At 42.7% G+C, this 27,500-nt stretch overlaps 2 protein-coding genes across 5 annotated transcripts in view; both read right to left on the bottom strand.

Annotated features, from left to right (window-relative positions):
- Positions 1-20,680, bottom strand: part of tbc1d8b (TBC1 domain family member 8B) — a 28,706-nt gene extending 8,026 nt beyond the window's left edge. For all 4 annotated transcript variants that reach the window (XM_037533403.1, XM_037533404.1, XM_037533405.1 and 1 more), the window contains exons 1-17: positions 20,396-20,680; positions 17,848-17,958; positions 16,978-17,096; positions 16,069-16,294; positions 15,569-15,809; positions 10,994-11,201; positions 10,597-10,764; positions 9,497-9,616; positions 8,477-8,627; positions 6,518-6,732; positions 5,992-6,109; positions 5,415-5,700; positions 4,711-4,837; positions 3,480-3,578; positions 2,486-2,554; positions 1,507-1,759; positions 1,279-1,344 (exon numbers count right to left, since the gene is read on the bottom strand). In XM_037533403.1, the coding sequence (XP_037389300.1) occupies positions 1,279-1,344; positions 1,507-1,759; positions 2,486-2,554; positions 3,480-3,578; positions 4,711-4,837; positions 5,415-5,700; positions 5,992-6,109; positions 6,518-6,732; positions 8,477-8,627; positions 9,497-9,616; positions 10,597-10,764; positions 10,994-11,201; positions 15,569-15,809; positions 16,069-16,294; positions 16,978-17,096; positions 17,848-17,958; positions 20,396-20,522 (2,704 nt within the window). In that variant the 5' untranslated portion in view covers positions 20,523-20,680. The remainder of the gene's footprint in view (positions 1-1,278; positions 1,345-1,506; positions 1,760-2,485; positions 2,555-3,479; positions 3,579-4,710; positions 4,838-5,414; positions 5,701-5,991; positions 6,110-6,517; positions 6,733-8,476; positions 8,628-9,496; positions 9,617-10,596; positions 10,765-10,993; positions 11,202-15,568; positions 15,810-16,068; positions 16,295-16,977; positions 17,097-17,847; positions 17,959-20,395) is intronic.
- Positions 20,681-25,568: 4,888 nt separating this feature from the next.
- rnf128a (ring finger protein 128a) overlaps positions 25,569-27,500 on the bottom strand; it is a 19,716-nt gene continuing 17,784 nt past the window's right edge. The window contains exon 7 of the mRNA XM_017687918.2: positions 25,569-25,963. Coding sequence (XP_017543407.1) covers positions 25,872-25,963 — 92 coding nt within the window. The 3' untranslated portion in view covers positions 25,569-25,871. The remainder of the gene's footprint in view (positions 25,964-27,500) is intronic.

Here is a 27,500-nt window from a genome sequence, read left to right as displayed (position 1 = left end):
GAGGAATCACTGCAAAGACTGATCTATAGAGGAGTTACTGTAAAGACTGATCTATAGAGGAATCACTGTAATGACTGATCTATAGAGGAGTTACTGTAAAGACTGATCTGTAGAGGAGTTACTGTAAAGACTGATCTGTAGAGGAGTTACTGTAAAGACTGATCTATAGAGGAGTTACTGTGATGACTGATCTATAGAGGAGTTACTGTAAAGACTGATCTGTAGAGGAGTTACTGTAATGACTGATCTGTAGAGGAGTTACTGTAATGACTGATCTGTAGAGGAGTTACTGTAAAGACTGATCTGTAGAGGAGTTACTGTAAAAACTGATCTGTAGAGGAGTCACTGTAAAGACTGATCTGTAGAGGAGTCACTGTAAAGACAGATCTGTAGAGGAGTTACTGTAAAGACTGATCTATAGAGGAGTTACTGTAAAGACTGATCTATAGAGGAGTTACTGTAAAGACTGATCTGTAGAGGAGTTACTGTGATGACTGATCTATATAGGAGTTACTGTAAAGACTGATCTATATAGGAGTTACTGTAAAGACTGATCTGTAGAGGAGTTACTGTAAAGACTGATCTATAGAGGAATGACTGTAAAGACTGATCTGTAGAGGAGTTACTGTAAAGACTGATCTATAGAGGAGTTACTGTAAAGACTGATCTATAGAGGAGTTACTGTAAAGACTGATCTGTAGAGGAATCACTGTAAAGACTGATCTGTAGAGGAGTTACTGTAAAGACTGATCTGTAGAGGAGTTACTGTAAAGACTGATCTATAGAGGAGTTACTGTAATGACTGATCTGTAGAGGAGTTACTGTAAAGACTGATCTGTAGAGGAGTTACTGTAAAGACTGATCTATAGAGGAGTTACTGTAATGACTGATCTGTAGAGGAATCACTGCAAAGACTGATCTATAGAGGAGTTACTGCAAAGACTGATCTATAGAGGAGTTACTGTAAAGACTGATCTATAGAGGAGTTACTGTAAAGACTGATCTATAGAGGAATCACTGTAAAGACTGATCTGTAGAGGAGTTACTGTAAAGACTGATCTATAGAGGAGTTACTGTAAAGACTGATCTATAGAGGAATCACTGCAAAGACTGATCTATAGAGGAGTTACTGTAAAGACTGATCTATAGAGGAGTTACTGTAAAGACTGATCTATAGAGGAATCACTGTAAAGACTGATCTGTAGAGGAGTTACTGTAAAGACTGATCTGTAGAGGAGTTACTGTAAAGACTGATGTACAGTGAGGACGTGATCATACCTGGCTGCAGGTGAAGCTTGAAGAGAAATTTGAGCTTTTCTGTGAAGGAGCCGTTATACAGGATATCTGCAACATACAAACACAAACAAGGCCCTCAGAGACGTTTCACTGAAAGGTCATAGTTAGGGTAAAAGGTCCAGATGAAGGTGAAAGGTCATGGTGAATGCTAAAAGTCAGACTGAAAGGTCAGGATTAAAGATCAGGGCTAAAGGTCATGGTCAGGCTCACCCAGGGTGCAGATGAACTCTCTGAAGTTGACGAGTCCGTCTCTGTTCTCGTCAGCCAGACGGAACGCCGAGCGGGTGAGCGAGTGTGAGTGCGAGTGTGAGTGTGTGTTGGGCGCCCAGGGCAGCAGCAGGGTGAACAGCGCACTGAACTGAGACTGACCCAGCTGGTACTGATCCAGATACGGCAGGCTGGGGTCATGATTCTGCAGAGATGGACTGCTGACGGACCAGTAACAGCTGATGAAGTGCTGCCTCTATAACACGCATGCGCACACGCGCACACACACACACACGCACGCACACACGCACACACACACACACGCACGCACACACGCACACACACACACACGCACGAACACGCACACACGCACACGCAGAGATGCACATGTGATTAAATCTTTCTGTGTAATTAGGACATAAACAAAGCCATTCATGAAATGTTCTAGATAAACGTACCGAGTTAGAGCCGTTCACAGTGATGGTGATAGGAACCAGACGTCCCTCTAAAAGCTCCTACAGAAAGTTCCTACATGAACTGGTTCTGAATTCACTGCCTGATGACTGAGACGCTGTTTTATGAGAGTTTAGAGAACTTCAACGCCATTCATGGTGGAGGGAGACATGCAGGGCGCTGTGCGGCAAAATAGTCCCCAAAGAAAACTCATTATTCCAGATTTTCCACTATTTTCCATCATCATCTGCATTCCATATAAGCTCAGAAGACTCGTGTAGGTTCTCTGGTGGTTCTGGATGGTAAATAAAGTGTCTATATCTGTGTTGTAGTCATGGCGACGCCTGGTTCCCATCACCACCACTGTAAAGACGTCTGAACCACTTCATACTAAACCCTCTGAATCTGTGATTACACCTCACTCACTGAATTATGGGGGGATAATGGAAAAAAAAAATGGGTGGAGTGTCCCTTAGATTAGGTGAGTGTGTTTGTGTGCAGGTGTGTATATTCAGTGCGTGTGTATTACCTTAAAGAGTAAGTAGAGCTCCTCCAGCTGAGAGGCACTGAACTTCACGTCCTGAGCAACAACTCGCAACTATTCAAGAACAACAACACTTTAATGATTTAAAACACAAATCTTTAAACATAAACAAAGACTAATAAAAGCTCTCCTGGTTAGACCTTCATCAGAACATCCTGAAGTCCAACTGCAGTCTAAACTGACCATTTCATCTTGTAAGTTTGGGTTCTGGTCATTTTGATCATGATTCATTAGATCAGATCATTTAAAAGACCAATTTAATGTTTTTCTGTAATCTTCCTTTAATATGGAATATTTAAAACGAAATATTTAAGGATTTCTCAAAGACGTTCAAGCGCTAGGCTTCTTTGTTGTATCATGTCATAAAATCTGGATGGGCTCCTCCCTTGTGCCTGGGTTCCTCTCAAGGGTTCTTCCTCACTCATGGGGGGCTTGGACCCTGATTCAGTTTCTTACGTCTCTACATGGACTCCTTTTTATTTTTCTTTTATTTTCTTTTTCATTTCTTTTCTTTTGATCCTTCCATAAACTGCTTTTCTGTAAAGCTGCTTTGAGACAACACAATACAAATAAATGTCGTTGTTGACGTATGTGGTGACTTTAGCCCCGCCTCTAGCACATTCTGATGATGACATCACCGCGTGGGCGGAGAACAATATTAACCAATAATATGACGTCTACACCACAGTAACAGCTCACAGTACAGAAGGAGACCCAGCAGCTGTTTCACATTCACACTGAGATTAAACCGAACATCTAGCCCAGACTAAACCTTTATAAATAAAACGTGACTTAGAGGTAAAACCAATAATATGATAAACAAGCCAACAACATTATTGTACAATAATAATACTGGATTATTCTAAAAACTCAACTTCATTCAGACGTTTTGAATGCTGAGAGTTACAGTGAAGATCGGTTTCAGGGGGATATTTAAACTGAGGGTCTCACTGAGGGAGCAGAACGGTTCTGTACTCACGACATTCTGTTTGGTGGTCTCCTCGAGGGTCTGAATGACGTAGAGTTTATTCCTCTTCCTCATACTCTCCACCTCCTCCCACCGAATGTCTCCGAACCTCTGACACACACACACACGCACACGCACTGTTTATTTAAGGTGGAATTAAGCTCTGCACTCGTTGGCTCGTTGTGTAATGCTGGCCTCACCTGGACTTCAGCTAATGAGACATTTAGCGTCTTGATCTCCCAAAAAAACTACATTAGGTTTATTTTACCAAACACTGAGAAAACTGAACTCCTGATGAAACGCTGTGGTGACAGTGACAGAACCGCCTGTCACAATAAACGTCCAACTACTAAACAACAAGCAGAAACTAAAATAAATTTACAAACTGGATAAAGTGATTTACCAGGGAGAGAAAGCTTTTGTTCTACGTTTCTCTGGTTCTGAGGCGGCTGAGTCAGGCAGCGTAGTTCACTACCAGCATAATGAGCTCCATTTATTCCTACTGTAAAACGCGGCTTTCACTGGGAGATGTTTTTCTCTTCTAACTCTGCGTTTTAAACATCTCACTCCACTCGAACTCCACCGCCCCTCTGATGACCTTCCTGTGTTAATGTAGATGATGGAGTATTACAGTGATGGTGGTGAATAGTGAGGAGGCGGAGCTGAACGTGTGTCTGTTTATTAGGAGGAGGAACGTTAGCGCACTCGGCTAAAGCGTTTGGGAAATGGAGACTGAAACTGGGGAGAGGGACGCTCTGATAAACAGCAGGGGGCGACTCTGATAAACAGCAGGGGGCGACTCTGATAAACAGCAGGGGGCGACTCTGATAAACAGCAGGGGGCGACTCTGATAAACAGCAGGGGGCAACTCTCACTGCATTCACTACTTACAGTTTAGCACACTTTAGTTCAGTTTGACCTTTTTTGCAGCAACAGCAGCTGTGATTCCGTGTTTCTGTTTCAGCTGTGTGGAGATTGTCAGTCTAGATAAGATTTTAAAAGATAAACTAAGATAAAAGATTTTCGTAATACGAAGCAGTGAAAAATCTCATATTGACCTGTAAGTTCTTAACTTAGGATTAAAGTAAAGAAGTTTGAGTAAAATTATACATTATTGTGTGTAGCTTGTACAGTTCGCACTGACTCAAACAAAATCTAAACATTAAAGAGTCAAAAAAGAGAACAGAAAATCAAGGTTACTATCGTCCATCATGTGTGTGTGTGTGTGTGTGTGTGTGTGAACCTCATAGGCCTCTCTGATGAGGTCACTGATGTCGACGCTCTGAGCTGGTTTGTGATTGGCAGGTGCGGATGCCTGCTGTACAGTGGCTGGGAGAGGACTGTCTTTATTGGTCACACTGTCGAAAAACCTGCAGAACAAAATCAGAAACATCAATTAATCACAGAAGAATAAATAAGATTTATTTCAAAAAACAACTGAAAATTTAATGCAAAACTGGGAATGTAAACGTAAATGTGTGCAGCAGATTCGCGCCTCACCCTCTACAGATCACCTCCCATTTACTGTCCTGCGCTGAGAACAGCTGTAATGACCAAAACTAGAGAGCCAATCAGAGTAAAGTGTGTGGGGGAGGAGGCAGGGCCGGTGCTATGGACACACCCACATTCTAATGGATGGACCTTATTCTGAAGAACTTATAAACTGTGGAGGTTTCGTAGTTTGGAGTTTATTTTGTTAGAGGAACAGCAGGAGCTGAAACGGTTCTACTGGAGAACTTTCCTTAATCTGAGTCAAACCAGACTAGAACATTAAAGCTCACAGCCATGTTAGCACATCAACACAAACATCCAGGCTCTTTTTAAGCTGTTAGTGATGGTGATAAACAGTGAGCAAACGTTTGTGATCATCACTACAGAGGACAAGAGGAGGGGCTTTGGGGGTCAAAGGTGAAAGGGTGGAGCTGTTTTGGGTTAGCTTATGGTCACCTGTTCAGGATGGTGACCGCCTCTGCGTCGTCATGGCAACAGAGCAGGCTGTCCATGTTGTAGTGCAGGACGGCGAGGGCCAGCTGCAGCACGGCTCGGATCCCGTCGAAGAAGAAACAGTCGACCACGTTGACGGCGCTCTCGATGGGCAGCACACTGATAAACAACGTCAGAAACCACGACAACGAGACGGAGGAGAAGAACGACAGGTCGGTCATGTGATCGGTCAGCGCGGTCAGGTGATCTCGGATCAGCTCTTCAAACACAGCCTGGTCCACCAGAGCACCTGAAATACACAGTTTACATACACAGTTTAGTTGTTCACCCAGAACGGTCACACTGCTTGACCAGCACTGCGGCCGAAGCGTAAGCTGGCTTTGCTGGTGAGCAGCTTGACTGGACTTTGACGGTTGGTTTGTCAGTGGAGCTGTTAGCCTCCAGGCTAAGCTAGCGCTAGCTCCACAATAAGCTTCACTCTACTATTCATTTCACACGTGTGAAACAAAACCGTGAGAGATCATGTAATGCCATTCACACACACACACACACACACACACACACACACACACACACACACCGATGATTCTGCGGTTGAAGTAGTCCGGCAACATCCTCTCACACACAGCCACCAATAGCCAGAATGCCTCTTCCTCTTTAGCGTACAGCAGCAGCACCGAGGTCAGAATATTCATCGCCTACAGAGTGGAGACAGAGAGAAAGAGAGAGAGAGAGAGAGAGAGAGAGACAGAGAGAAAGAGGGAGAGAGAGAGACAGAGAGAAAGAGGGAGAGAGAGAGAGAGGGAGAGAGAAAGAGGGAGAGAGAGAGAGAGAGAGAGAGAGAGAGAGCGCAAGAGACAGAGAGAGAGAGAGAGAGAGAGAGAGAGAGAGAGACTTAAGCTAACACAGTAAACAACAGTTGGACCAACACTGGAGCTAAATCACTGAGTAAATTTTGAGCTAACATAAAGCTAACGCTACACTAATCTAACACTGCTGGAGACCAAATTCTAAGTTAACGCTGAGCTAACAGCAAACAACAGTGAGCAAACTCATAACTAACACTGAGCTAATGTTGCGCTAACGTTGCGCTAACGTTGGGGTACCTGGCAGTATCCAATTTTGGGGTTGCGGTGAGCGTAAGCGGTTAGCACTCTGCGTAGGGCAGATATCCCTGTGTCCGTCTGGAATGCCGGGTGTTCCGGGAGAGAACGGTGCAAATCTCGCTCGATCTCATCACACGCCAGAGAGCTGCTGCCCATACACTCGTCCAGCAGCGCCGCGTAATAACCAGGATGAGTTGCCATGTCATTCACCGCACCTACACACACACACACACACACACACACACACACACACACACACACACACACACACAGAATAATACAAAGAAAGACTGAACGAAGGCAGAAGAAAACTCTAAACGAACATTGAGGAATGAGCAACAATGAAGAAACACAGCTAACACTGAGGTAAAACTAGACTAACACTGAGCTAACACTGAGGTAAAACTAGACTAACACTGAGCTAACACTGAGGTAAAACTAGACTAACACTGAGCTAACACTGAGGTAAAACTAGACTAACACTGAGCTAACACAGCTAACACTGAGGTAAAACTAGACTAACACTGAGCTAACACAGCTAACACTGAGGTAAAACTAGACTAACACTGAGCTAACACAGCTAACACTGAGGTAAAACTAGACTAACACTGAGCTAACACAGCTAACACTGAGGTAAAACTAGACTAACACTGAGCTAACACAGCTAACACTGAGGTAAAACTAGACTAACACTGAGCTAACACAGCTAACACTGAGGTAAAACTAGACACTGAGCTAACACAGCTAATACTGAGGTAAAACTAGACTGACACTGAGCTAACACAGCTAACACTGAGGTAAAACTAGACTAACACTGAGCTAACACAGCTAATACTGAGGTAAAACTAAACTCACAATGAGCAAACACAGCTAACACTGAGGTAAAACTAGACTAACACTGAGCTAACACAGCTAACACTGAGGTAAAACTAGACTAACACTGAGCTAACACTGAGGTAAAACTAGACTAACACTGAGCTAACACAGCTAACACTGAGGTAAAACTAGACTAACACTGAGCTAACACAGCTAACACTGAGGTAAAACTAGACTAATATTGAGCTAACACAGCTAACACTGAGGTAAAACTAGACTAACATTGAGCTAACACTGAATAACACTGAGCTAACACTGAATCACGCTGAATAACACTGAATAACACTGAGCAAACACTGAATCACACTGAATCACACTCAGCTAACACTGAATCACACTGAATCACACTGAGCTAACACTGAGCTAACACTGAGCTAACACTGAGCTAACACTGAATCACACTGAATAACACTGAATAACACTGAGCTAACACTGAATCACACTGAATCACACTGAGCTAACACTGGATCACACTGAATAACACTGAATAACACTGAATCAAACTGAATAACACTGAATAACACTGAGCTAACCCTGAATCACACTGAATAACACTGAGCTAACACTGAATCACACTGAATAACACTGAGCTAACACTGAATCACACTGAGCTAACACTGAACTAACACTGAATCACACTGAATAACACTGAGCTAACACTGAATCACACTGAATAACACTGAGCTAACACTGAATCACACTGAATAACACTGAGCTAACACTGAATCACACTGAATAACACTGAGCTAACACTGAATAACACAGAGCTAACCTTGAGTTAACAAGGTAATCCTGAGGTAAGACCGAGCAAACACTGAGCTAGCACTGAGCGAACACAAAGAGACTACTGACATCTAGTGTTTGTTAGTAATGTTAGCCTTGTAGTTTAAGTGGATATTTGCACTTGTTGCTGAACCAGTTCTTTGTGTATCTGGAACAGACTTGACTGTGTGGTTTCTGACAGCGTGTGACTCACTGTGATCTACAAACAGCGCCTGAAGCACATTAGCACAGCTAAACACAGCAGCTCTGTCCTAAAGTCTGAATGTTGTCCGTGCTTTTATAGACACAGACTATCAGTACCTGAGAAGAGCATCCACAGTTCTCCACGGAGCGTCTCCGGAACTCCGCGTACGACGAGGTCGCGGGTCTTTTTGGTGCAGAACATTCCGCTCCCCCGACCGTATTCGGCAAAGTGGATCTGCCACGACTGCTCCTTCATTCGCTCCTTCAGCTGCCAATCATGGCAACAGTTAGCGAAATTGCTTCATTGTGTGGCACTAGACTTACAATATGATTCAGTTTTCTTTTTGATTACCTTTATTTCTTACAGTCAAACACACACTAGCACAGAACTAATCCAGAGCTAATGTTGAACTAACACTACCCTAAAACTGGGCTAATGTTGAGCTAACCCTGAGCTAACACTGAGATAAAACCGAGCTAACACTGAGCTAAAACAGAGCTAACACTGAGCTAAAACAGAGCTAACACTGAGCTAAAACAGAGCTAACACTGAGCTAATGTTGAGCTAACACTGCCCTAAAACCGAGCTAACACTGAGCTAAAACAGAGCTAACACTGAGCTAAAACAGAGCTAACACTGAGCTAAAACAGAGCTAACACTGAGCTAATGTTGAGCTAACACTGCCCTAAAACCGAGCTAACACTGAGCTAAAACAGAGCTAACACTGAGCTAATGTTGAGCTAATGTTGAGCTAACCCTGCCCTAACACTGAGCTAATACTGAGCTAATGTTGAGCTAACCCTGTTCTAAAAGTGAGCTAATACTGAGCTAAAACTGGACTAAAACACTGCTAAAGATGAGCTAATGCTGTGTTTGACTATGGCTGGAATTTCTAAAAATCAAAGAAAACACCCCACCCACTTACTTGTAAAGTCTCTGAGCTCAGCTGCTCACACCTACAGCAATGTTACACTAACACTGATCTATTAAACTAACATTACACGAACACTGATCTGTTAAACTAATGTTACACTAATGCTGATCTATTAAATTAACGTTTCACTAACACTGATCTATTAAACTAACGTTTCACTAACACTGAACTAACATCACAGAAACATCAGAAGCAATGTTACCATTTTTGGGTCGAGGTTTTCGGCATCTTGTGGGTGGAAAACATTCATCAGAGCTTCAGTGCTGACGGCCGGCTGTGTCTGACCAACCATCACGTCCTCCTCATCATCACACAGAGGCAGCTGCACAAACAGACGGTCAGTGTTACGGCCTTTATATCATCTGCTCATCGGGTCTGTTTTTTTTGTGCCTCTCACTTTGGCTCTTTTTTATCAAAGCTGCCTCACAAATTTTGCCCATCAGTTTCTTTATTGTTCAGTTTCATCTGTACAATCAAGATCATCAAATTTGAGTGTAAATGTTTAACAATCTGAATAAAATGCCCAATTTGCAGTCAACTAACCAAACTTATTATCAATAATTTCATCAATAATATCGATATGAATAAAAGAAATTTAAGCACATCTGTGATGTACCTTTTTTCACATGCCCATTAATATAAACAACTATTCCATGTTCTACTGAAGACATATTACACAGTGCTTTTTAAAAAAATACTGACTCCACCCACAAAATAAACAATACAAAACAATAATACAGCGTTTACATATGATATTTTACTCTACATAATCATGCCATTCTACCATTTGGTTTTGTATATTTAACATTTTATTCTTACCAGTGGTCGTAATTTTAACACTATACAGTTTGGTCAGTAGGGGGAGCAGTGCACTTACTGCTCCACCTCAAACTCCACCTACCAGCACTGAATTAGGATGTATTTTATGTGAATGATATGTAAATGAGGAGCTGGTATGTTGGCGCTTGATTTCATGCACCGAAGCTGATTTATCATTTGTGAGTTTAATTAATTGCAGACAGGGCTGCCGCCTCTCACGCGTTGGCCGTGATTTAGGTCTAATCTCACGCCACATGCATTTTTACATTTCTCCTATTGTTACTGCTGCTATGGATATGGCTGGTATCCATAGCAACAGTAAACCAGTGAACATCATCTGTGGAAAATGAATGATTTCTGCAGTGAGCAAAAGCAACATACGGCACCTGTATTTTCCACCCCGGCAGTACTGTGTGTGTGTGTGTGTGTGTGTGTGAATGATTAAAGGTGAACAAGGTGGGCGGAGCAGAAGCAGGAAGTTACCTGGGCGCTGGCAGAGTGCTGAGGGCTCGACGATGCAGAGCACTTCCTGCGGATGGTCGCAGCCAAACGCTCAAAATCACGAACCTCCGAAAATCGGAAAGCTCTTGTCCCCCGGACACCCACACTCAGTGCACGACTGCTGCGGTCAGGCAGCTCCACACTGACAACCTAACACACACACACACACACACACACACACACACACACAGATATACACAAAATTACACAAACACAAAGAGCCAGACATACACAGACACACACATATACACAAACACACTCAGTCGGTCACTCACTCAGTTATTCACTCAGTCTATCAGTTGGTCAGTCAGTCAGTCACTCACTCACTGAGCTATTCACTCACTCAGTCTGTCAGTCACACAGTCGGTCACTCACTCACCTCCCGTAGGGGAACAATGAGGTGGCACTGGCTGCCGTCTTGGCTGGCGAAGCAGAGGTATCTCTCCGACACACAGATTTTGCCCAGCGTGTTGTAGTGGTTGAAGGGAACCCAGAGGAAACTCTCATAAACTTCACACAGGTTCTCCTCCTGCGGCAGACGGAAAAACGACCGGAACGCCTGATTCCTTGCATGCACCTCTAGAGCCCTGCAGAAGAATGTGGACCAGAGCGAACCAGAGAGCAGCAGTGTGATCCACTGATAAATCAGAATAAAGCACAACACACAGAAACACAAACAGTATAGTATTGTGTAGTATTGTGCAGCACAGTACGTAATACGCCAGAGTGATGTCTAGTATTGTGTACCACAGTATGTAGTACCTCTGAGTAACATGTAGTATTGTGTAATACAGTATGTAATACCTCTGAGTGATGTATAGCATTGTGTAGTACAGTATGTAGCACCTCTGAGTGATGTGTACTGTGTAGGATAGTATGTAGTACCTCTGAATGATATGTAGCATTGTGTAGTACAGTATGTAATACCTGAGTGATGCGTAGTATGATGTAGTATTGCGTAGTACTACTTCTAAGTGATGCGTAGGATTGTGTATGTAGTACCTCTGAGCGATGTGTAGTTTTGTGTAGTACAGTATGTAGTACCTGTGAGTGGTGTCTAGTATTGTGCAGTACAGTATGTAATACCTCTGAGTGATGTCTAGTATTGTGCAGTACAGTATGTAGTACCTCTGAGTGATGTCTAGTATTGTGCAGTACAGTATATAGTACCTGTGAGTGATGTCTAGTATTGTGCAGTACAGTATATAGTACCTGTGAGTGATGTCTAGTATTGTGCAGTACGGTATATAGTACCTGTGAGTGATGTCTAGTATTGTGCAGTACAGTAGTACCTCTGAGTGATGTCTAGTATTGTGCAGTACAGTACGTAGTACCTGTGAGTGATGTCTAGTATTGTGCAGTACAGTATGCAGTACCTGTGAGTGATGTCCAGTATTATGCAGTACAGTATGTAGTACCTGTGAGTGATGTCTAGTATTGTGCAGTACAGTATGTAATACCTCTGAGTGATGTCTAGTATTGTGCAGTACAGTATGTAGTACCTCTGAGTGATGTCTAGTATTGTGCAGTACAGTATATAGTACCTGTGAGTGATGTCTAGTATTGTGCAGTACAGTATATAGTACCTGTGAGTGATGTCTAGTATTGTGCAGTACAGTAGTACCTCAGAGTGATGTCTAGTATTGTGCAGTACAGTACGTAGTACCTGTGAGTGATGTCTAGTATTGTGCAGTGCAGTATGTAGTACCTGTGAGTGATGTCCAGTATTATGCAGTACAGTATGTAGTACCTGTGAGTGATGTCTAGTATTGTGCAGTACAGTATGTAGTACCTGTGAGTGATGTCTAGTATTGTGCAGTACAGTATGTAATACCTCTGAGTGATGTCTAGTATTGTGCAGTACAGTATGTAGTACCTCTGAGTGATGTCTAGTATTGTGCAGTACAGTATATAGTACCTGTGAGTGATGTCTAGTATTGTGCAGTACAGTATATAGTACCTGTGAGTGATGTCTAGTATTGTGCAGTACGGTATATAGTACCTGTGAGTGATGTCTAGTATTGTGCAGTACAGTAGTACCTCTGAGTGATGTCTAGTATTGTGCAGTACAGTACGTAGTACCTGTGAGTGATGTCTAGTATTGTGCAGTACAGTATGTAGTACCTGTGAGTGATGTCCAGTATTATGCAGTACAGTATGTAGTACCTGTGAGTGATGTCTAGTATTGTGCAGTACAGTATGTAATACCTCTGAGTGATGTCTAGTATTGTGCAGTACAGTATGTAGTACCTCTGAGTGATGTCTAGTATTGTGCAGTACAGTATATAGTACCTGTGAGTGATGTCTAGTATTGTGCAGTACAGTATATAGTACCTGTGAGTGATGTCTAGTATTGTGCAGTACAGTAGTACCTCAGAGTGATGTCTAGTATTGTGCAGTACAGTACGTAGTACCTGTGAGTGATGTCTAGTATTGTGCAGTGCAGTATGTAGTACCTGTGAGTGATGTCCAGTATTATGCAGTACAGTATGTAGTACCTGTGAGTGATGTCTAGTATTGTGCAGTACAGTATGTAGTACCTGTGAGTGATGTCTAGTATTGTGCAGTACAGTATGTAGTACCTGTGAGTGATGTCTAGTATTGTGTAGTACAGTATGTAGTACCTGAGTGATGTCTAGTATTGTGCAGTGCAGTATGTAGTACCTGTGAGTGATGTCCAGTATTGTGCAGTACAGTATGTAGTACCTGTGAGTGATGTCTAGTATTGTGCAGTACAGTATGTAGTACCTCTGAGTGATGTCTAGTATTGTGCAGTACAGTATATAGTACCTGTGAGTGATGTCTAGTATTGTACAGTACAGTATATAGTACCTGTGAGTGATGTCTAGTATTGTGCAGTACAGTAGTACCTCAGAGTGATGTCTAGTATTGTGCAGTACAGTACGTAGTACCTGTGAGTGATGTCTAGTATTGTGCAGTGCAGTATGTAGTACCTGTGAGTGATGTCCAGTATTATGCAGTACAGTATGTAGTACCTGTGAGTGATGTCTAGTATTGTGCAGTACAGTATGTAGTACCTGTGAGTGATGTCTAGTATTGTGCAGTACAGTATGTAGTACCTGTGAGTGATGTCTAGTATTGTGCAGTACAGTATGTAGTACCTGTGAGTGATGTCTAGTATTGTGTAGTACAGTATGTAGTACCTGTGAGTGATGTCTAGTATTGTGCAGTACAGTATGTAATACCTCTGAGTGATGTCTAGTATTGTGCAGTACAGTATGTAGTACCTCTGAGTGATGTCTAGTATTGTGCAGTACAGTATATAGTACCTGTGAGTGATGTCTAGTATTGTGCAGTACAGTATATAGTACCTGTGAGTGATGTCTAGTATTGTGCAGTACGGTATATAGTACCTGTGAGTGATGTCTAGTATTGTGCAGTACAGTAGTACCTCTGAGTGATGTCTAGTATTGTGCAGTACAGTACGTAGTACCTGTGAGTGATGTCTAGTATTGTGCAGTACAGTATGTAGTACCTGTGAGTGATGTCCAGTATTATGCAGTACAGTATGTAGTACCTGTGAGTGATGTCTAGTATTGTGCAGTACAGTATGTAATACCTCTGAGTGATGTCTAGTATTGTGCAGTACAGTATGTAGTACCTCTGAGTGATGTCTAGTATTGTGCAGTACAGTATATAGTACCTGTGAGTGATGTCTAGTATTGTGCAGTACAGTATATAGTACCTGTGAGTGATGTCTAGTATTGTGCAGTACAGTAGTACCTCAGAGTGATGTCTAGTATTGTGCAGTACAGTACGTAGTACCTGTGAGTGATGTCTAGTATTGTGCAGTGCAGTATGTAGTACCTGTGAGTGATGTCCAGTATTATGCAGTACAGTATGTAGTACCTGTGAGTGATGTCTAGTATTGTGCAGTACAGTATGTAGTACCTGTGAGTGATGTCTAGTATTGTGCAGTACAGTATGTAGTACCTGTGAGTGATGTCTAGTATTGTGTAGTACAGTATGTAGTACCTGAGTGATGTCTAGTATTGTGCAGTGCAGTATGTAGTACCTGTGAGTGATGTCCAGTATTATGCAGTACAGTATGTAGTACCTGTGAGTGATGTCTAGTATTGTGCAGTACAGTATGTAGTACCTCTGAGTGATGTCTAGTATTGTGCAGTACAGTATATAGTACCTGTGAGTGATGTCTAGTATTGTACAGTACAGTATATAGTACCTGTGAGTGATGTCTAGTATTGTGCAGTACAGTAGTACCTCAGAGTGATGTCTAGTATTGTGCAGTACAGTACGAAGTACCTGTGAGTGATGTCTAGTATTGTGCAGTGCAGTATGTAGTACCTGTGAGTGATGTCCAGTATTATGCAGTACAGTATGTAGTACCTGTGAGTGATGTCTAGTATTGTGCAGTACAGTATGTAGTACCTGTGAGTGATGTCTAGTATTGTGTAGTACAGTATGTAGTACCTGAGTGATGTCTAGTATTGTGCAGTGCAGTATGTAGTACCTGTGAGTGATGTCCAGTATTATGCAGTACAGTATGTAGTACCTGTGAGTGATGTCTAGTATTGTGCAGTACAGTATGTAGTACCTGTGAGTGATGACTAGTATTGTGCAGTACAGTATGTAATACCTCTGAGTGATGTCTAGTGTTGTGCAGTACAGTATGTAGTACCTCTGAGTGATGTCTAGTATTGTGCTGTACAGTACGTAGTACCTGTGAGTGATGACAAGTATTGTGCAGTACTGTATGTAGTACCTCTGAGTGATGTCTAGTATTGTGTAGTACAGTATGTAGTACCTGTGAGTGATGACTAGTATTGTGCAGTACAGTATGTAATACCTCTGAGTGATGTCTAGTGTTGTGCAGTACAGTATGTAGTACCTCTGAGTGATGTCTAGTATTGTGCTGTACAGTACGTAGTACCTGTGAGTGATGACAAGTATTGTGCAGTACAGTATGTAGTACCTCTGAGTGATGTGCAGCGGGTCGGACAGCGGATGGTCCATGCTGAAGGTTTCTTTGTCGAAGAGCCGTGTGATGGCGTAGTCGGCGAGCTGCTGCATGAGCAGGTACGTCTGCTGGAGCCGCAGGAACATGGAGAAGAAATGATCCTCACCGTGCACACAGACACGGATACTCTCCGCCAGGAGGACGCTGGACGTGCGCTCCAATCGGCTCACCTCGTCCCACGAAAACACCAGCTTCACTGAGAGGAAACGCAGCGTGATGACACAGCGATTAAACAGCAGGGATTTGGGTTAACAGCTGCTGACCACTACGGTACAATCATGGGTACAATAATATGGGAACAGTGTCTGATCAGCCATTACGATAGCTATCGCTAATGAGCTACAGCTTACCTACAATCATTAGCTACATTAAGAAAACAGTGGTATCATTAGCGTTTCCAATGTTGCATAAAGAAGCGGTTTTAGGCAGTTTAAATCCAGCTGAGTGCGCCTCACCCTCGTTGCCCAGCAGGTAAGAGTAGAAGCAGATGAAGTTGGTGCTGAGGTAGATCCAGCCCTGGTTCGGAACTCGTCCTCTCCAGTAGCTGCAGGAGAAATACGTCACCAGCTTCTCTCGCTTCGGCAAACCGAACAGACGCTCGAACCGCAACATGGCCTCCCGAAAGCGCTCAGGGTCTTCATCATCACCACTGCTCGATTTCCCCTCCTCCGCTATCAGACCCTACACACACACACACACACACACACACACACAGTTAGAAGAGCTGGAATTCACCTGTGTGAACTCAACACAGAGTAATAAACAGTCTACGCTGACCGCTTCACTGCAGCAGGACAGTGAAGGAGCTCTGAGCTTTAAAATTCAATACTTTAATGCTAAAATAAATGACTTTATTAACTCAGAGTAACCAGATTCCACATCGCTCAACATCAAATTTCAAAATGTAAGCAGTCAGTCTGATCAGCGTCAGTGAGCCAATAAGCATGCTTGTTCTGAAAACTAGATATCTGATTGGCTGTCTATCTGCAGTCTGTAAACCGACAGCCGACACCCAAACCACACCCAATTTGTTTCAATGGCGAGAAGGAATAAAAAGCATCGTTCAGGAATCAGTATCAAAGACAAGGCCATACTGTATCAGTATCAAACAATCTAAATGACACTGTGGAGACAAAACAGCAACATTTTGTTATGATAAAATAATAATATAAAAAATAAAATAACAGTTAAAGCAATAAATAATGCCAAAAAGCCCTGAGCCTTTTCCCAGATGGAAGGATTATCCTTATTAGTAGTAGCAGTGGTAAGTATTGATGTTGTTGTTGTTATAAGAATAATAATTATATTACATTATTTTCTTTTCGTTATTAACATTAATTTAATAATATCATGTGTTCTCTCACTCGAATCTTGCCCTGGACGAAGCTGGTGATGTCATCATCAGAGTCGAACACAGAGAGGGTTCTCATCACATTGACCTGCAGCCAATCCCAGTGCTGAGAGATCTCCTCCAGAGACGCACCTGCGCACACGCACACACGCACGCATGCACACACACACACACGCACACGCACGCACACACACACACACGCACACACACACACACGCACACACAATACAAATAATATGAATATATACACACACCTACATAATTAAATACATTCATATTTACACTCACATATAACAGTATGACTGTAATGATGAGAACACCATCAAACATCAGGCACGTTCTAAGGCCGATTCAGAGGGGATTAACTGTGTGCGGTTCTGTGGTCGGTTCCTCTTTCACAGCTGCTGCTGTGTGACTTTATTTCCGTCTGGATCAGATGTCAGTGTCTCTCTCCTCCTCTGAGAAAATTACAGGCTGCACCATCTTCTGTTTTTCACTCAACTCCGCGCTCAGTTCAGTCTCTCGCGTTTAATCGGTCTGGATGGCAGAATGTTTCTCCATCATCCCTACGCTGAGATATTCTCCTTTAGAACAAGGAGGCAGAACATAAAGCCGATCAGAAGAGCGTGATCCTGCTGTCTGATTATAACGGACCCTACATTCACGTCATCATCGTTTCATTTTCTACGATCGGGTGACCACATTCCGATGTTACGCAAACATCTGGGGTTTGTAGAAAACACAACTGGCTAGAAACTCACTCGTCTGGCTGGATGTGAGAGTTTAAAAATATTAATGCAGATGTTCCGCCAAATAAACTAATCTGAATAAGGCTTTAGATCAGACACACCACCCACCCCCTCAACCCCCTCAACCCCCTCACCACAGGCGATGCTCCAGTACACCTGTGAATCAGGTGTTTGGTGTAAGATTCTGTATGGAGCCACTTTAGCTGTGGAATCTAGCACAGTGTCCAGAGTCCCGACCAGGAGACCTAAACACACACAAACACACACACACACACACACAGTCTTTTAAAGTCATTGATAAGTGGTAACGGTACCACTAACATTGATGGAACACTAGCAGTAATGTAAAAGTTTAAGCTAAGGCTAACAGTGACAGTAACAGTGAAGTTACAGTCGCAGTAACGTTACTGTTAGTGGTAACAGTAGCAGTAAGAGGTATAAATGGCAATGGTAATACTAACAATAACAGCAATGACTATGCTAATGCTATCAACAACACTGATAATAACTGTAACTGTAATGCTATCAATAACGTTATCAATAACAGTACTGGTTACAGTAAAAATAAAATAACGGTAACGCGTAGTCTGGAAACTGTGTGGTCTGCCACTAACTGTTTAACATAATGTCATCAGTAACAATAACGGTAAAGTAATGGTAAAAATATATGTAACAGTAATGTTATCAGTCATAATAACAATAATGTAATGGCCACAATATCAGTAATAGTGATAATAACTGTAATTCTAGTTTATCAGTAACGGTAATGTCATCAGTAACACTAACAGGAATGCAACAGTAACAGTTTTCAGTAACTGTGACAGTATTGGTAACAGTACTGTTAAGGAAACCACAAAAGTGTCAGTAACAGTAATCTTAAGGTTACCAACACAGTTACACAACTGTTACACAGTTACACAGTTGCACAAACATTACTGTTACTGATACTGTTACGGTTGCACTAACATTATTTTAACAACACTGTTATAGTTACCTTCACATTAATGGTATGAATACTGGTGGTATGGACAGTACCAGTCCAATGTTATGGTAACAGTATCAGTGTAATGTTATAGTAATAGTAACAGTGTATTGTTATGGTAACAGTATCAGTGTAATGTTAGGGTAACAATATCAGTGTCATGTTATGGTAACATTACCAGCACAATGTTATGGTAACATTACCAGTGTAATGTTATAATAACGGTACCAGTGTAATGTTACGGTAACAGTATCAGTGTGATGTTACACTACCAGTATAATGTTATAGTACCAGTAACAGTGTAATGTTATGGTAACAATAACAGTGTAATGATATGGTAACAATAACAGTGTAATGCTATAGTAACAGCACCAGCACAATGTTATGGTAACAGTATCAGTGCAATGTTCCAGTAACAGTATCAGTCCAATGTTATGGTAATGGTAACAGTGTAATGTTACGGTAACAGTAACAGTGTAATGTTACAGGAATTGTAACAGTGCAATGTTATGGTAACAGTAACAGTGTAATGTTACAGTAACAGTGCAATGTTACGGGAATGGTAACAGTGTAATGTTACGGTAACAGCACCAGTGTAATGTTATGGTAACAGTAACAGTGCAATGTTATGGTAACAGTACCAGTGTAATGTTATGGTAACAGTACCAGTATAATGTTATGGTAATGGTAACAGTGCAATGTTATGGTAACAGTACCAGTGTAATGTTATGGTAACAGTAACAGTGTAATGTTACGTTAACAGTACCAGTGCAATGTTACGGGAATGGTAACAGTGTAATGTTATGGTAACAGTAACAGTGCAATGTTACAGTAACAGTAACGGTGTAATGTTACGGTAACAGTAACAGTGCAATGTTATGGGAATGGTAACAGTGCAATGTTATGGTAACAGTACCAGTGTAATGTTATGGTAACAGTAACAGTGTAATGTTACGTTAACAGTACCAGTGCAATGTTACGGGAATGGTAACAGTGTAATGTTATGGTAACAGTAACAGTGCAATGTTACAGTAACAGTAACGGTGTAATGTTACGGTAACAGTAACAGTGCAATGTTATGGGAATGGTAACAGTATCATGTTATGGTAACAGTAACAGTGTAATGTTACAGTAACAGTAACAGTGCAATGTTACGGGAATGGTAACAGTGTAATGTTACGGTAACAGCACCAGTGTAATGTTATGGTAACAGTACCAGTGTAATGTTATGGTAACAGTTATAGTGTAATGTTACGGTAACAGTACCAGTATAATGTTATGGTAACGGTAACAGTGCAATGTTATGGTAACAGTACCCGTGTAATGTTATGGTAACAGTAACAGTGCAATGTTACAGTAACAGTAACGGTGTAATGTTACGGTAACAATAACAGTGCAATGTTATGGGAATGGTAACAGTGTCATGTTATGGTAACAGTACCAGTGTAATGTTATGGTAACAGTTCCAGTGTAATGTTATGGTAACAGTACCAGTGTAATGTTATGGTAACAGTTCCAGTCTAATGTTATGGTAACAGTACCAGTGTCATGTAATGCTACCTGTTGCCGGGACGCAGACTGTTAAACTGAACTGAACTCAGTGAGAATCTGAAGGTGGGAGCTGTGCTGTTCACACCGTTACTGTGTCGCTCCCTCATATAAACCCGTTATATCCCCGTTACCGTTTCTCGTTCACCCACCCGCGATGCCTCCGCCGCCCTCCCCATAGCCGCGCCGCCGCTGCAGCAGGAAGTACCGGTTGGACCTCTCGGTGACCCACAGCTTCAGCGCGCTCTTCAGCAGCACCTCCTCCGGCCTGAGCCACATGCTGAGCCGCCAGGTCGGGTAGATCCTCCAGAGCTCGCGGTTCCTCCGGTTCCTCCGCCGCTCTCCGCATTACCCTCCGGCCCTGCGCGCTCCGCACACACGTCGACACAAACCGAGCCAACAGCACCAAATAAACAGCGCTGGGAGGTGTAGTCTCAGAGATCCGCGAGCGCGCACCGTCAGCACCACACTGCGCGCGTGCAAACTACAACTCCCACAATCCCGCGCACTGCCACGTTCGCCTCGGCTCAGTTAAAGGGCCAGTGCGCCTCACATGGGCTCGGCTGATAAACAGAGGAGGGTGTTCGGTCATCGTTAGTAATACCGTTCAGGAAAAGGTCCGAACGGACTGTTACGGCACTGAACCGAATGATCGATCATCTAATGTACTAATCAATCATCTGTGCGCGACAGTATCTGCAGCTCACAGTCTGCCCTTTAACCTCGTCCCGGAGACTGAAGCTCAGAGTGCCAACACGCTGTCCACTCACTGTCCACTCACTGTCCGACTGGTAAGACTGGACTGGATTAACTTTATTGTCCCACCAGGGGATTTTTGGGGGGCTACCTAAGACACTACCATGGCAGTAAAGAACCACCGGACACATAACTTCACACCCTGACTAATAACATTAATAACAGCAGGAGGGCAGACGGGTGTAACTCCACCAATCACGGATAAGATGGGATTCATACGATCATCCCTGTGTTGGCTCATTTCCTCCATGATCCCACATGGTGGCCGTCAAGGCTGGAAACAGGCGCCTGCAGATTCTATAAAGAAGAACATTTTTGAACCAAGACTGTATTTTATTTAGTACTTATACTATTGCAGATAAACCATATGAATCATATGACATTGAACTGTAGCTTCTCAGGCATTTTCCCTGCTTAGCTAGCTGAGCAGTGGCTGACAGGGTTGGGGTGGGTTGTAACACATCTTTAAAAGGTGTTACATCCATCCCGTTACGTACAACTAAGAAAACTTCCTTGATTTTAATAACTTTACAGAATGCCTTGGCAGTGCCTGCAGGGCAAGAAGGCCCATGGGATCTGCCATGTAACACTGAGCAGATACTGCAAATCCCTGCAGAAGCTGAGGACCAGGGACCCAGTGATCTTCCCAGCGTAGGTTACCGGAGCAGCAACCAAGTTTTCTCTGAGGTGCAGGAGACCGTGTTGGTTGACTATTCGACTCAGGCAGCAGACCTGTATTATGGACTCCCTCCCCGTGAGGTAGGCATGTGACCGGTTAGTCACTGGAGATCAGAGAAGAATTGAATACTAGTGGAGGTGTCGGACTAATCGGAAAACTTTGTGTCTATGTACTCAGAAAGTCTTTCAGGTCAAAGTTTGCATATCAACTGGCAGGAATATATAACATCAAACACCCACAAACATGAGATACGGTCAGTCACAGAGAGAGACGTTGCTCTGGATCTTATATTATTTCAATAAACCTCTTTTTGAAGCATATGGCATGACGTGGCATGACGTGGCATGACGTGGCATGACGTGGTCTCTGTTTTTGCTTCATTTGTCTAATTGTTACAACTTACCCCAGCATGTGTTACAACCTACCCCGGCAGTGGGGTAGGTTGTAACAAAGGAACTCAGTGTATTTGACATCAACTCACAAGGTATGTGATAATCTTGCAGAGCTTTGAATTGGTGCCATTTGTAGTAAACAAACGTGTTTACTTTGTATAAATGTTTGAGAACTCTAGCTCAAAAATTGAGTGAGTTACAGGTGCTAAAGCAAAAAGTGTTGCAACCATACCCGGTCTCCCCTAACATCAATAACATCGATAACATCAATAACATTAATAACATTGATAACTTCGATCACATTAATAACATTGATAACATTAATATCATTAATAACATCGATAACATCAATAATATTGATAACATCAATAACATCGATAACATCGATAACATCAATAACACCAATAACATTAATAACATGGAGGAAAAACACACATTGCTCAGCTAAGAGACTTCAGTAATGGATGTGGGTACAACAGAATTTCTAAACCTATTTAATCTACACATTGGCATTTTAAGACCCCATCCCATTTCAGCCCTCGCCCCTCGCCCTCAGTCCTATCCCTCCGCTTTGTGCGTTCACGTCTAGGTGTAGGACCTCCCAATTCTTGTTGAGATAGAGGGGTGGGGCGAAGTGTTGGGGCTACACGACCCTCCAAACAGAGGATATGAGAAAAATAAACCCACAAATGTGAGAATTTCCTCGGTTACAATGACAAACCAGTAGATCATCTTCCTTTAATGTCGTTTCAGTGTATCGTGGTCCTTTCAGTAGCGCTGACGTCTCGGTGCCTGGCTGCATGAACGTCCCGTTCCACCTCAACCCCTTAAACGACTCACTACTGTAACCTCAGCACTGCTCAGCTAGTCTGCGTTACTGAATGATGAGCCTCAGAATGTAATAATCTTGGGATTTTAAGGGGTTAAATGAACCTTAAATTTAAGGTGGAACGGGTAAATTCAAAAGAGAACCTGGAGAATCTCTGACTTCAGCTTCACATCACTGAAGAATTAGGGGGGGTGATAATAAATAACTGCCCCCCTCTTTGAAGGCGTCTGATCCCTAAATGTAACTAAAGCCCAGCAGTGAGGAGCTGAACTTTCCCCTCCTCTGCTGTCCCTGCAGACGGGCAGGGTCGCCTACAGAGCGGCGCTAGTAGCTGTTAATGAAGTGATGCTCTTTTATTAGAGAGTCTCATTTCAGAGGGAAGATCTCAACCACTGCCCTGTAGCTCAGGAACAAGGGGCAACACTCGAAAACAAGTAAAAATAAGAAATTTATTTATCTCCTTTATCTCCTGCCTGCAGGAAGAAGCTGAAACTCTGGACAACCACATGAACTTGATCAGACATTAATCCAGTCTAATGACAGACTGCTCATAGACCACCAGGGTGGCCAGCAGCATATGTGCTTCTCTTTCTCTGTATTTTTCATGTTCTCTGTTCATTTTGCTCTGGTGTTACTGTTTTCTGTCTGCTGTGGTCCAGAGGGCGATGGGTTCTCCCTCTGAGTCCTGGTTCCTCTCAGTGTTTCTTCACTGAGTAGTGAAGGCAGTTGTCGGCTGGAGGTCAGAGAACCAGCCCTGTGACCGGAAAGTCACCAGTTTGATCCCCTGAGCCGACAGTCCATGACTGAGGTGTCCTTGAACAAGGCACCTAACCCCCAACTGCTCCCCGGGCGCTGTGGATAGGGCTGCCCACTGCTCCGGTCGAGTGTACTCACTGCCCCCTAGTGTGTGTGTGGGTTAAATGCGGAGGTGGAATTTCCCTGTTGTGGGACTAATAAGGGTCTCTTAACCTTCGTCTTGCTCTGAGGGGGTTTTTCTGTTTCCATAGTCTCGGTGACGACGCCCATGGCTGTAACTGGCTCTGAGGACACCGAGGTTCAGACTTTAGAAGTGTAGAAGGGTTTTTTACTTTCCTCCTTCGTTTCATGAGATTCAACGTAGAAACGGCGCCGTTATGTTGGTGCAGTCTGTTTAGGGGCGGAGCCACAGTGTCACAGGCCACCCAATCAAACAGGGACAGAATATTTATTACGCTGCATTCCTGGGATGATGAAGTCCGATTTGCCCTCTATGAGATCGGTCTCTGTATTATGGCCAATCAAAATCTGCTGAGCGCTGTGATGTTTTCTAGATTATCCAATCACTGCTTAGCGTCACATTCGTGACCACTGCAGGACACCGAAGTCATCAGAAGGTGCTGAAGGCTTTTAGGAGCTTCAGCGTGGAAAAAGTGACGAAGCTACACAGAGAGTGGGGAGAGGTTCTCAGCTGACCCTCAGAACAGCTGTGGTTTGGCCCTGGACTGAACTGACCGCTGTGTTTGTCTCTGTATGAGATACTACAGCCTTGAGAACCAGAGTAACGTTCAGGAATGCAGCCCACAGGCTAGAGGCTAACAACATCGCTGTGGTCAAAATTAAAGTTTAACTTGGAGATTATTGTAAAACTCCATTCTTTATTTGGAGCCCTCAAGTGGGCGATTTACAAAGAACTGAAACTGAAATTCCAGTGTTACATTTATTTATTACGCATAATTCTGCAGTAAAACAGATGAAACACGTCTCTGAGGTGTGGAAATAATTTTGCTCTCATTTAGACCTTTATTTTATATATCAGTACAGATCAGCTCTGTTAAAAACACAGCCCTTATTTAAATATTCAAATCAGCAGCTCAGACTTCAAAGATCACACCCACGCACAGAACATCAGACTTTTACATTTTAGAAATTATTTCTGGTAGAAATTTAGAAAAATATTCTACGTGGTAAGAATAAAAACCGTAAGAAAGATACAGGCGATCGAGGTTAAGACCTGCAGGTCCAGCAGAGGGAGCCGGACAGCCACACAGCTCAGAGTCCAGCTGCCTCTGCGGTCACTGCTGAAGGCCGGGTGATTGCAGTATGGAGGCCTGTGAGGCCCAAGATTAAATTAATCACAGTCAGAGAAAATCAAAACAACTCAAATCAACATAGAAATAAAACAGGAGCGTCCAGTCTGACTCGGAGAGAGACCAGCAGGAGCCAGACTGCAGGCCCTGTGCCAACACACACACACACACACACACACACACACACACACACACACACACACACACACACTTAAATAACAGCTCTGTAGAGTCTCGGGGAGTCTCTATGAGGGCGGGGTCTCTCTCTCTAGAGGACAGAATCTCTGTCTAGAAGGCGAGGTCACTCTAGAAGATGGGGTCTCTATTTAGAAGGTGAGGTCTATCTAGAAGACGGGGTTTCTGCAGTATACAGGGTCATTCTCTGGGAGGCGGGGTCTCTCTCTCTCCAGGAGGCGGGCTCTCTCTCCAGGAGGCGGGCTCTCTCTCCAGGAGGCGGGCTCGCTCTCTCTCCAGGAGGCGGGCTCTCTCTCTCTCCAGGTGGCGGGGGTCTCTCTCTCTCCAGGAGGAGGGGGTCTCTCTCTCTCCAGGAGGAGGGGGTCTCTCTCTCTCCAGGAGGAGGGGGTCTCTCTCTCTCCAGGAAGAGGGGGTCTCTCTCTCTCCAGGAAGAGGGGGTCTCTCTCTCTCCAGGAAGAGGGGGTCTCTCTCTCTCCAGGAAGAGGGGGTCTCTCTCTCTCCAGGAAGAGGGGGTCTCTCTCTCTCCAGGAGGCGGGGTCTGTCAAAGACAGTCTCTCTAGACAGGGGAGTCTTAAATGTGAGGTCTCTCTAGAAGGTGGGTCTCTCTCTTGAAGGCAGGGTCTGTCAAAGACAGTCTCTCAAGACAGGGGAGTCTTAAATGTGAGGTCTCTCTAGAAAGTGGGGTCTCTCTCTCAAGTGTGGGGTCTCTCTCTACAAGGTGGGGTCTCTCCCAAAGGCAGGGTCTCTCTCATAGGCAGGGTTGTCATAGTGCGGCTGTGTCTCCACGCAAACCACCTCCAACCCTATGGACCAATCACAACACAGAACACTCTCAGATCAACCAATAATGTTGCAGGACAGTAATATAACTGTACTACCTGCTCAAAGATGCTGCTTTATAACTTATTAAAATCCTGTGTTCCAGATAGTTTAAACTGGAGTGGCTTTCCTGAGAAAAAGTGTGTTACACATTCGGCTATATTACACTAGAGTTATACATTCCAGAATAGCTGCAACTTTTTACAGTCATACGCTCAGAATTATCAAGACCCATTTCCATTAAAAGTTCCAAATAAGTATAACTAATTCCTGTTAATCACTCAATAATAATCATAACTACTCATTACTTATCTCAGAAAAACAATAACACATTACTCTTATTATCTCAGATTAACTATAACTCATTACTCTTCTTAATCTGAGTAACTATAGCTCATTACTCTTCTTAATCTGAGTAACTATAGCTAATTTCTCTTCTTAATCTGAGTAACTATAACTCATTACTCTTCTTAATCTGAGTAACTATAGCTCATTACTCTTCTTAATCTGAGTAATTATAGCTCATTACTCTTCTTAATCTGAGTAACTAACGCTCATTACTCTTCTTAATCTGAGTAACTAACGCTCATTACTCTTCTTAATCTGAGTAACTATAGCTCATTACACTTCTTAATCTGAGTAACTATAACTCATTACTCTTCTTAATCTGAGTAACTAACTCATTACTCTTCTTAATCTGAGTAACTATAACTCATTACTCTTCTTAATCTGAGTAACTATAACTCATTACTCTTCTTAATCTGAGTAACTAACTCATTACTCTTCTTAATCTGAGTAACTATAACTCATTACTCTTCTTAATCTGAGTAACTATAACTCATTACTCTTCTTAATCTGAGTAACGATAGCTCATTACTCTTCTTAATCTGAGTAACGATAGCTCATTACTCTTCTTAATCTGAGTAACGATAGCTCATTACTCTTCTTAATCTGAGTAATTATAGCTCATTTCTCTTCTTAATCTGAGTAACTATAGCTCATTACTCTTCTTAATCTGAGTAACTATAGCTCATTACTCTTCTTAATCTGAGTAACTATAGCTCATTACTCTTCTTAATCTGAGTAACTATAGCTCATTACTCTTCTTAATCTGAGTAATTATAGCTCATTACTCTTCTTAATCTGAGTAACTATAACTCATTACTCTTTTTAATCTGAGTAACTATAACTCATTACTCTTTTTAATCTGAGTAACTATAACTCATTGCTCTTTTTAATCTGAGTAACTATAGCTCATTACTCTTCTTAATCTGAGTAACTATAGCTCATTACTCTTCTTAATCTGAGTAACTATAGCTCATTACTCTTCTTAATCTGAGTAACTATAGCTCATTACTCTTCTTAATCTGAGTAACTATAGCTCATTACTCTTCTTAATCTGAGTAACTATAACTCATTACTCTTCTTAATCTGAGTAACTATAACTCATTACTCTTCTTAATCTGAGTAACTATAACTCATTACTCTTCTTAATCTGAGTAACTATAACTCATTACTCTT

The sequence above is a fragment of the Pygocentrus nattereri genome, chromosome 23, assembly GCF_015220715.1.
Source record: "Pygocentrus nattereri isolate fPygNat1 chromosome 23, fPygNat1.pri, whole genome shotgun sequence".
Lineage (NCBI taxonomy): Eukaryota > Metazoa > Chordata > Actinopteri > Characiformes > Serrasalmidae > Pygocentrus > Pygocentrus nattereri.
The sequence above is the reverse complement of the archived record's forward strand: the minus strand, read 5'-3'. Positions and strand labels throughout refer to the sequence as shown.